The sequence below is a fragment of the Melanostigma gelatinosum genome (assembly GCF_949748355.1).
Source record: "Melanostigma gelatinosum genome assembly, chromosome: 11".
In the NCBI taxonomy this organism is placed as follows: Eukaryota; Metazoa; Chordata; class Actinopteri; order Perciformes; family Zoarcidae; genus Melanostigma; species Melanostigma gelatinosum.
This window is the reverse complement of record NC_136644.1, coordinates 25,076,112-25,087,302: the sequence shown is the minus strand read 5'-3', so window position 1 is coordinate 25,087,302 and position 11,191 is coordinate 25,076,112. Positions and strand designations below refer to the sequence as shown.

Sequence of the window (11,191 nt, the reverse complement as noted above, 5' to 3'; positions counted from 1 at the left end):
CGTAGAAACAGTGGATAGAACCTTCAGAAGCAGCCACAACGTAACCGTGGACGTGCATCATCTGTGCGCTCCGTTTCTGAACCAATAGCACTCCACCTTGGTAGTCAGCCGTAGAGAACATCCACATAAAGATGATGGAACTGAAATGTGACAATAACGACACAATCTGAACTAATAAACTTCGTCTAGAGACTGCTCTCAGGAACCTGGAGGTCAAGGTTTAAATTGTGAAGTGACGTCAATCAAAAAAGCCACAATATTATATTTTTTTAAACCACTTGTTTCAGATCTATTCTCTCTGTTGACATGATTGTTGGACAGTGAATTAACGTGTTAGGATTCTGATCAGATTAGACTTTATCTTATGCGTCTTCATTTCAGATGTGAGTGGGTGGTTTTGCTCCATGTGAGACATGACTTTCACAACTAACATTATATTTGTCCTGCTCTTCTATTTCTTTCCTCGTCTCGCCCCCGTGTGTCACGGTGTGCGTACATCTCACTCGAGTCAGGAAACTTGTCAGAATACCCATATTTGATTGGCTGAGCATTGGTCGGTGTTTTTCCTGCACCGCTGAACAAGTAGCGTAAAGGCTGAAAAAGCTGCGCCAGTTAAAACAGAAGCGCTCCGTCAAAATTTAATGTTAATGTTAATGTTTCTGCATAAATCGAATATGACAGGCTGAACACACGTGAGCCGTCCTCTTTGTTTACCTTTTTTTTAACGGCTCCATGCGTCCACTGGTTACCCCGTGTTTAAGAAGAAGAAACCATTTTTATTGTCATATACATTTTTACACATACACGAAATTTGACAACTGCATTTGACCCATCCCTGTATATAGGGAGCAGTGGGCTGCCATTGATCGGCGCCCGGGGAGCCGGGGGTTCAGTGTATTGCTCAGGTACACTTCGACACGTGACACGTCCCAGTCGGGGGATCAAACCGTTGACCTTCCGGTTCCCAGACGACCCTCTTATCCCAGTGAGCCCCGGTCGCCCCCCAATCACATTGCAATGATTTGTGGGTAATTCCCTTAGGCTAAGACTTACGGAAAGGGTTCATAAAGGGCTCAAAATGTCTGCAAGAGAGCCCTCAAAGACTTGACGATTTGACAGTGGGACATCCATAAACCCTCACGGACTTCGCCTCAAAGTCCGTAAGGGGGGGACGTTGGGATTTGGCCATTTCCTCGTTTCCTCTCTCCTCGCATGGTTTCCTCCATGCATCCCTGGTGGGAGGGACTAAGACGCAAGGAAAGGAAACGGGGATGCAATTAAGAGACTTGGGATGTACCCAGTGTTGCCAACTTGGAGACTTTCTCGCTAAATCTGGCAACTTGCCAAACCCTCATGGCAACGTTTTTTGTCAAAAGCTACTAGCGACAAGTCTAGCTACTTTTTCTGCCGTTGTTGGAGACTTTTCTGGTGTTTTGACTGACTTAAAGCCCCTCGCGCAGCAGTCCCAGCTGCAGAAAGAGGAGACCCAGGCCAAATCCCAATGGCCCCTCTAGACCCTCAAACTTCAAGGACTTCGCGGGAGCGCGCCTCAAAATCCGTGAGTCCGTAAGGGGGGGGACGTTGGGATTTGGCCCCACACTCTGTGTCCAGACTGCAAATGAATCGCGCATGCGCAAAGCCGCCGCTGTTCCCGCCTCTCCCCTGCAGCGCTCATTACAATTATGCAAATTTGACGATGACGTCATTTAGCGACTTCTAGGACAGCCAATAGCTACTTTCCTTACTCAGGAGTTGGCAACACTGGATGTACCCATTGAAGGGAATGTAGCCCCAATGAATCGAGTCTCACTTCAAACTACATAGAAACGTTATCAGCCGGAGCATGAACAGAAGAAAGAAAGTGAACCAACCTGCTCCGTGTAACCGCAGCTGAGGGTTGAAAACAGCGTCCAGTCGTTTCCGTTGTCGCTCGTTCTGCTCTTTTAAAGCAGAACGTTCCTCCTCGTACTCTGCTATCGTTCTTTCAAACGCACCAAATATCTCTTCAGCAGCCGCAGTTAGTCGCTGGTTGACAAAACATCTCAGCATTTGGACTTTAGACATTTTCACTAAACCACAGAAACGTTTCCTCCAAACAAACTCCGGAAGATATACCGAGACGGACTGTCGTGCGTTAATAAAAGGTCCGAGTAGCACCAACAAGCTTGTGAACATATAGTTCCACATGTAGATTCAAACGTATGTGGTGACCGTAACAGTTGTACTTGCTTAATATAATTGATGAAATATATACGATTACAACGAAGCATAATAACTGTTTAAACATTGACGTACCGTTTGTCTTTTCCATATCTACACATTTGTATGTATTTAATGTTCAACACTATGATATTACACTGTATATCACAGACAATATGTTCTTTGCACAGAAGACAAGCTACATTTGTTCATTCCAAGTATAAATGAGCTGAAACTGAATGTCATCTTTATAAGAGCCAGGGTGTATAAAACAAACAAACTATATACAAGAGCTCTAATGACAGAATTCCATTATTTACTCTCTATTTTGGGTCAAGACTTTAATGCTGATGCAAGTGTTTTTTTACTTGTTTTTTTTATTGTTTTGTTTATTTATATTTTATTCCATTGAATCAGTTATTCGACGTTTACTAACTGGAGCTCTTTATTGAGTTAATTTTGAAGGAAAACAAATACTTCAAGCATTTCTTTCCCATCAAGATGAATGCCGCATTAAAGAGATTTTATTTTCTTTGATTTAGTGAATGAAGTTGATATTCACTGAATGCAGGAAAAACCTGCATCCAGCGTATTGGTGCATTAGCGCCACCTTCTGCTCCGGAGAGTGGATCAGACAATAGACTTGACAATATTTCACACAAAACAAATGTCAAAAAATCTCCACACATACCTCATTGACCTATATTTTATCCTCCATGTTTTACATTATAGTATGTCGAGTCATAGTGTAACATGTAAAAAAAAAGTCACAAAACAGTCATTGTAAAGCATGTTCTAAAAAGTCTAAGTATGTTGAAAAAAACAAAAAATATAGTATGTCGAAAAGGTCATTAAAAAGGTAATTTTACAGTATTAGAAATTAGAAATGTCATCATATACTTTGTCATATATATATATATACATATATATATATATACATATATACACATATATATATATATACACACAGCAGTATATACGTAAAGTTAATTTATATACTGTAATATATACTAATTACAGGTAGCTCCATCAGCAACACACGAATACATTCAATGGTGTATTGTATTAGTATATGCAAATACTTTGTACTTTTACTGAAGTAAAATCTTGAATACATGACTTTTATTTCCGATAGAGCCTTTATACACCTTCTATTTTTTTTTTTTTACTTAACCTCATATAACTACATTTTAACTATATTTTGTGTTTTTTTTTTTTTTTTAAGTCTAACAAACATCCTACGTGTTGAGAACCAGAAACAGCACACAGCAGTCGTACTTGAAAATAAATGAACTTTATTTCTGTCATTGTCTCGTTTCTTTTTTGGTCTTTTCCGTGGGTTTGTTTTGTCTCCTTTTTCTCCGTTGGTCCGAGTTGAAGTGTGTCGTACCTTTGAATCTTTCACATACACACCGGACATCATTCACATAAAAAAAACAAAAAAACATCACACACATAACAGAAGGAATAAATAACATATGTACAGGTTAGACGATGTTGTTTTAAAGAGTCCTGGGACGGCAGCGTCTCATTGCTCTGGATCCTGAGGTGGTCTTAGAAGCACTTGCGGTGGACGATGCTGGGACCGGCCTCGTCGTACTCCTGCTTGCTGATCCACATCTGCTGGAAGGTGGAGAGGGAGGCCAGGATGGAGCCGCCGATCCAGACGGAGTACTTGCGCTCAGGAGGGGCGATGATCTGCAGAAGAGAAGGAAATCATTTATTTTTTATTGCCTGATAGCACTTATAATAATCATATCGTAACAGACGGGAGGATGACACCACTGACTCAGTTATCACTCAGTCAGCTGATATAGTCTCAGCTTTTAAAACTAATTCTTTAGACACTTCCACTGGCTGTTTGTAAAAGGTAACAAAGCAAGAAACACAGCAGACCATATTTATCATTTACTATAAAAGACAAAATAGTTTCACTGCAAAGTCCATTGAAGAGCTGCTCTGCTGTTTGATTTTAAGATGAGATGGAACTTCAGTTATCCTTCTTCAGGGAAAGTGTTGTGCAGCAGTTGCAGTACAAAGTAGGAGAAAGTGTAAATATACAATATCAATAAGCAGATATTAAAAATACACAATATCCCAAATATACACACGGTCAAGGTAAGGATCATATCTTTTCATCAGCAATGGAATTGTAGAGCACACTAAGAACTTCTAGTCCAGGCTAGCTTGAAGAAAATTAACTTTCAAAATGAACTCCAGTCGCAAAAGCTCCACAACAGCCAGGAAATGGCCTCGAGGGGAGAATAGTTGGTCTTCAAGGTGAAGAATGAACATTAGCTGAGCTTCTGCTGAAATAATTAGTCCAGTGACTGATCCGTCACCAGAAAAATGTGCTGGCAATAACTTTTAAAATCGAGTAATCATTTAGGTACTTTATCAAGCAAAAAAAAAAAAAAGACAAATATTTTCCGCTTCCAGCTTATTTTTCAGATTTTATTTCCTGTTTTATATAATTGTAAATTGATTTTTGGACCATTGATCGGATAAAACAAATACTTTGAAGAAGTCACAGAGAACATTTTTCTCTATTTTACATTTTAAAGATGAAACAATTCATCAGAAATGAAGATGACCCTTAGCTACAACCGTGGTTTAAACATTTTTTTGATTATATTAAGACAATGTAGCTTTTTGTACTTCTCTTCATTAACTAAGTACCGGCTTCCTACAATTCTAAATCCCATCTGCTTCACTACATGACCAAAACTATGTGGACATCCCCTGTTTGGTGTCGATTGGTCGGTACAGAGCCCTTTTGGAATGAACCACAACTCTTATAATGGAAAGTCTTCTGTTGCTCATCACGTAACATCAGTGTTGGACTTCGCTGATGCTCTTGTGGCTGAATGGGAGTCAAAATCATCTGGGAACTTTTCCCAGAGGAAGAGTTGAGGCTGTTACAGCAGCAGATTAATACCCCTGGTTTCAGAATTATGTGTTGAACTATCACTTATGAGTGTAATTGTCAGGTGTCCACATACATTTGGTCATTTAATCACTAGTGGATTCAGTCGAGGGTGACGTAGAGTTGGTTACCTTGATCTTCATGGTGCTGGGAGCCAGAGCCGTGATTTCTTTCTGCATGCGGTCAGCGATACCCGGGTACATGGTGGTGCCGCCGGACAGCACGTTGTTGGCGTACAGGTCCTTACGGATATCAATATCGCACTTCATGATGCTGTTGTAGGCGGTTTCATGGATACCAGCGGACTCCATACCTGCGGCAGAGAGATTCAGGTTAAGAAAATTACAAGATTTCGGAGCGGAAAGCTGCTGCTGTGATGCGTTCACTCATCATGCCAGGATGCAGTTCTACACACCGATGAACGAGGGCTGGAAGAGGGTTTCGGGGCAGCGGAAACGCTCGTTGCCGATGGTGATGACCTGACCGTCGGGCAGCTCGTAGCTCTTCTCCAGGGAGGAGGAGGAGGCGGCGGTGGCCATCTCGTTCTCAAAGTCCAGAGCCACGTAGCAAAGCTTCTCCTTGATGTCGCGCACGATCTCACGCTCAGCTGGAAACGAGGAGGAAATATCAGACTTTGTAAGCGGGCGGCTGTGGCTCAGCGGACACAGCGTCTCTCAAACATCTTTTTGTTCGAGTAACTGTAGGAAAAGGGTTCATGTCTACAGCTAACGTGCTTCTGGAGTTTAGGTCTTAAAATCAAATTGAATTGACGTGTTTCGTGTTGAGGTGAAAGCGTTTACCGGTCGTGACGAAGGAGTAGCCGCGCTCCGTCAGGATCTTCATGAGGTAGTCGGTCAGATCGCGACCAGCCAGGTCCAGACGCATGATGGCGTGAGGCAGAGCGTAGCCCTCGTAGATGGGTACGTTGTGGGTCACACCATCACCAGAGTCCAGCACGATACCTGAGAGCAGAAACACGACAATACTCTCAATTACAACTTATTGTTCAATACTTTATTTATCACTGCAACACAACATGTCTGCCCTGATGTCTAGATCAGGTGTCACCGGCTATAAAGTTGGTTTATTTCACTGATTTACTTGTATAGTTAGTTAGTATTTCAACTAATAATTCCCAGAGATGTCTTCAAATGTCTTCTTTTGTCAGACCAACAGTCCAAAACAAAAATATATTCAGTTCACATGATGTAAAATGTAGAAAAGCAATAAAACACAAGATAAGAGAAGCTGAAAAAGAAATATGTTTGCTTGACGAATAGTTAAAATACTTTAAATGTTCCATTAATCTACTAATCCATTGAGTGCTCTATAGTTAGATAATCATTCTGGTCATCAAGTGAGGGTTTCATATAAAAATGAACACTGGGCTTTTAAAGGAATGTGCATTTCACTCTGTGTACTTATAACTGTCTCAGAAAAGTTCTGAGAACGCCTCCGCCTCCGTGAACACACGGAGGCGGCAGACTCACCGGTGGTACGGCCGGAGGCGTAGAGGGACAGCACGGCCTGGATGGCCACGTACATGGCGGGCACGTTGAAGGTCTCGAACATGATCTGGGTCATCTTCTCCCTGTTGGCCTTGGGGTTGAGCGGGGCCTCCGTCAGCAGGGTGGGGTGCTCCTCGGGGGCCACGCGCAGCTCGTTGTAGAAGGTGTGGTGCCAGATCTTCTCCATGTCGTCCCAGTTGGTGATGATGCCGTGCTCGATGGGGTACTTCAGGGTCAGGATGCCCCTCTTGCTCTGGGCCTCGTCGCCCACGTAGGAGTCCTTCTGACCCATACCGACCATCACGCCCTGAGGGGAGGAGAATGTTTTATGACTTCAAGATTACTTTAAGTCCACCGCCATTATATTCATCCTCTACAACTCTAATCCAGTTTACAGGGCTTTACTCCAAGAACTTTTTCAGCTATTCTTCCTGATATGAACAACACTGAGAGCTTTGGTCCCAAATTGTAAGTTGCAACACATTTTATCTTTTGTTTATGTTCCTTATTTGTATGAATGTATCTGCTGCCTGTGGCCCTGAGCTGATGTAGAGATCTACATGTAGCGCATCAAGTTGACCATGGAGAGTACACAATACACCAACATAAAGTCTACATGTACATTCATTATACTGGGAACATTTGCACACTCCTTCGTCAATACTTTGTACAATCCATCCTCTTTGTTTCTTTGTGACTCAGTGAAACATAACTTTTAAACGCAGCTTAAAACCAGGAGGTCTATGGTATCATGGGACAAGATGCTCTTTGTGTACCTGGTGACGGGGCCGGCCCACGATGGAGGGGAACACCGCCCTGGGGGCGTCGTCTCCGGCGAAGCCAGCCTTCACCAGGCCGGAGCCGTTGTCGCACACGAGGGCGGTGGTCTCTTCGTCGTCACACATGTCTGCGGGTTCTGGAGGAGGAAGGTCAGGAGGCCGGTGAGTGTCATCACAGCAGATACACTGAGAACAACATTCATTTACACTGGCTATTTGTCTGACATGGAGATTTAGCAACTAATTAAAAACTGACATGTGTTTTAGTTTTAGTAGCTGCCTTGAGGTGCTGTCAGAAATGCAACAATTACAAGTTGAATGCACACAAGAAAACGAAGAAAAAGGATGAACCCAATCATGTAAGAATGACAGAATGTATCACCACAGTCATTAATACATGTTGTACATCTAATTTTGTTATTGTTGATTTTTTAAATTAATTCTGACCAACAACAAGTTTGCATTCGTTAAAGCTGACACCAAACTTTCTCTCTTTTAGGGAAATATTTTATAAATGTTTATTATTATTTTATATTTCATTGCTTTTTATTCAATAGTGGAGTATGATAATCAACAGCTGGCCAACAAATATATCCTATTCCTTTTGATTTCCTCCTATGAAACACTCCCAGCTCGATTTAAACTGTATGAATAATAAAAGGATAATGACTATAACTCAAGTCTTAAATGTCCTCACTCCGTCCTGCAGTGTCTGGGTTCTGCGTCTCATTAAACCAGAGCTGACAACAGTTTACTCAGCTTGTAATAGAAGGTAGTAAACAGAAACACCATTAACCCTCATTTAGTTTTATGATGCCTTCATGTGCTCCACATAAAGTCCTACATCTGAACATTAAGCTGATGTCGTTCATCAAAGTGTTCTTTGTCAGGAAATGTAAAAACAAAAACAAGTTCAGTGTGGTACAACAAAATAAATCAGACTTGGTTCCCATCCTAGGGTGTGTTTGATGTTATACATTTGTAACTAAATATTATCATTTCATTTGTGATATTTTTCTATTTCATTATTTTCCTTCAAAGCTTTCAAAGAATATCTACACAAGTTATTGTTATGATTACATTTTCAAATTATTACTTAACTGTAGACTTCTTTCAACACTTTCGTTATGATTAATTAACACATTTGTATTCATAGAAAGCTTTGGGAGAAGATTGATTCATGTCTTGCTGCATTCAAAACTGGCTATTTTCAATATACATGATGTAAAAAGATTGTACAATGTTACATAAATCACACAATTGTTACCCTGATTGATTACACCAGAGATTCTCGATTTTTGTTTTCAGCCAAGAACCCCTTAAGATAGAGAATATACCGGGGACGCCCTCATGCATGTCTCTTGTAATAATTTGACGTTGCCAAATTCTATTAGATAAGATAATACTTTATAAGTGGGGACATTTACATTATAATTGTTGTATTATATATAGTTTAAGTCTGTGTGAAAGAACACAAGAGAAATGAGAAAAAAATGTTAGATTCGACTGTAATCGATCAACTATTTTCGATTTAAAAATTAAATATTATCCATTGAATCTGAAAACTTTTCACTCCCTTTAGAATGGCTCACACTGTACACTAACTGTTAAACATTACATTATTTAGAAAATTCCCATTTGTCCAGTTTATTGTGGCATTCTAACGTAAAAACACTAGAATTCCCGACAGCGCCTGAACGCAGCAGGGCTGGCTCCCTGACAGGAAGTTGTCCTGTCATAACAAAATAAAATGCTTTTTCTAACCGCTGAAGTTGAACAGAAGCCGGCTACCAAATCTCTCCCTCTCTCTCCAACCGTACCAGCGCACCCCGGTGCACCCGCTCCCCCAAGCCGCTTACCTCTGCTTGTCTCCGGCTGTCAGTGAGGAAACTTTAACCGCTGCTGCTGGTTCCAGTTTAAAAGGTGCGACCGGCAGCGACCACCGGGGGTCCTTATATACACTCCTCCATACCACCGCAGACAGCCGTTAGGAATGTCCGAGTATTCGACAGGAATTCAACCGGTCACCTCGTCCATATTTGGTCGGCCGCATGCATGCACACGGAGAGAGGCTCGCGCGCCGGGAGGGCCATATATGGAGAGAAAAGCCCCCGCGGAGCGCTCGAGCCCGTGTATGGAGCGAGACCAGACCGACTCACCGACCGTTAGTGGCGCGTGTTGAGGAGTACTACTACTACGACTACTACTACTCAAACCACACAGTCTACATACAGAAAGTACACGCTCCCATTCAAAGCTTATTTTTTCGTTTTAGGTTTTCAGTTCAGTTTCTTAGACATGAATTACACACAACTTAAAATAAAAAAGTAAATGTCTCGGATGTTACAATTACTTAGTCTTGGTCCTTGATGTAAAGGTGACATACAGCTTACATGGAAACATGAAACTATAAACAAAACTACAATTAATAACGAGGCCTATTCTAATTTCCTCCCTTGCTTTATATTACTTTGGGAGACAAATATTGTTTGCATTTAATGAATGACAGAGATGTCTGTTCAGTTCTATTTGATTATTAGATATCAGTTGAAGTGTAAGCGGAGGAGTTGATGTGTCGGCTGTAGTGTTCTGGAAGTACGAGTAATAAATTATATATATATTTTTTTACTCTTATTTTTTATTCATATATTTTCTTTTTATTTATTTGCTATTATTTGTATGTATATGTATGTGTGTATATATAAGTATATGCGTGTGTGTATATGCATGTGTGTATTCATTGTATTTTATGGTTGATTTTTACCCAACTGTGAGCTGAGATCCACCGAGGTGTTAGGATTCACAGTTAAAAAATGGAAGACGATGCGACTGTCTGGTCAAAAAACATTTCATGACAAAAAGAAAATGGCTTGTGGCTTACAGACATTATATTACCCAGCAGTTCCCTTCTGGGTAAATCATTGAAGGTGCAATTTTCTGAACCAGATGTGATTTCAGATGTGTGATTATCCAACATGTTCCTGAAACTAAACGACAAAACATCGTTTGTGCTTTTAGAACAACACGCAGAAGATTTAACATGTGTTGTTTTGAGGGTTTTGTCCTTCTTTGGAGGACATTCTCTAATTATTTGTGTTGTTTATTTACATATTTTCTCCAAATTGAGCCATCATCTGGACCAGAATTGGAAATTCTCTGCATTTCATGCCGTCACTGATGGACACTTAATCAGACATACTGCAATATTACCTCAATTCTACAGTCATTGTTGTTGTTCTTTATGTTCATATATATACACTTTTGGACATATATTTACATTTTATATTGTACATAGTTAAATGTTAATGCTTACCTCGGTTCTACTTTGTTGTTTTTATATTTTGTTGATTATTTGAGAGCGATGTAAAGACCGGAGTCAAATTCACATACACGGCCAACAAAGCAGATTCTGATTTCTTAAATATTTTGACCTATATTAGGAGAGTTAAGTAAGACCCTCTGTAGTGCTATACAGTGTTAGAGTGAGATTAGATAAGACTGAATTACGTGTTCCCACCTGTCTCCAGTTAAGAGAGAACAGTAATGTGGAGCCGATGTCCGTAATCTCACCTACTTCTACTATTTTTAGCCGAGCGGGACCCTGAACGCCGTCTGCGGCCGCGGCGTAGCTGTGAAAGTGGATCATAACAGAGGATCCCCGTCAGTCGGTCGGTCCAAAAATAACTATTTATAACCAACATCTGCCCCTCGTCACCAAACAGGAGGAAGTCCTGACGAATGCAGGCCAGCTTCTGGAGTCTACAGGATCGGGTTTCTGC

General features: G+C 41.0%; 1 protein-coding gene across 1 annotated transcript; it reads right to left on the bottom strand.

The window, feature by feature from the left end:
* Window positions 1-3,477: 3,477 nt before the first annotated feature.
* Window positions 3,478-9,419, bottom strand: acta1a (actin alpha 1, skeletal muscle a). The gene is made up of 7 exons (XM_079279505.1): window positions 9,272-9,419; window positions 7,410-7,549; window positions 6,616-6,940; window positions 5,926-6,087; window positions 5,541-5,732; window positions 5,257-5,438; window positions 3,478-3,897 (listed from the first exon to the last, which is right to left on the bottom strand). The coding sequence occupies exons 2-7, from the start codon at window positions 7,536-7,538 to the stop codon at window positions 3,754-3,756; spliced, it is 1,134 nt and encodes a 377-aa protein (XP_079135631.1). The 5' UTR covers window positions 7,539-7,549; window positions 9,272-9,419; the 3' UTR covers window positions 3,478-3,753.
* Between the last annotated feature and the right edge of the window lie 1,772 nt (window positions 9,420-11,191).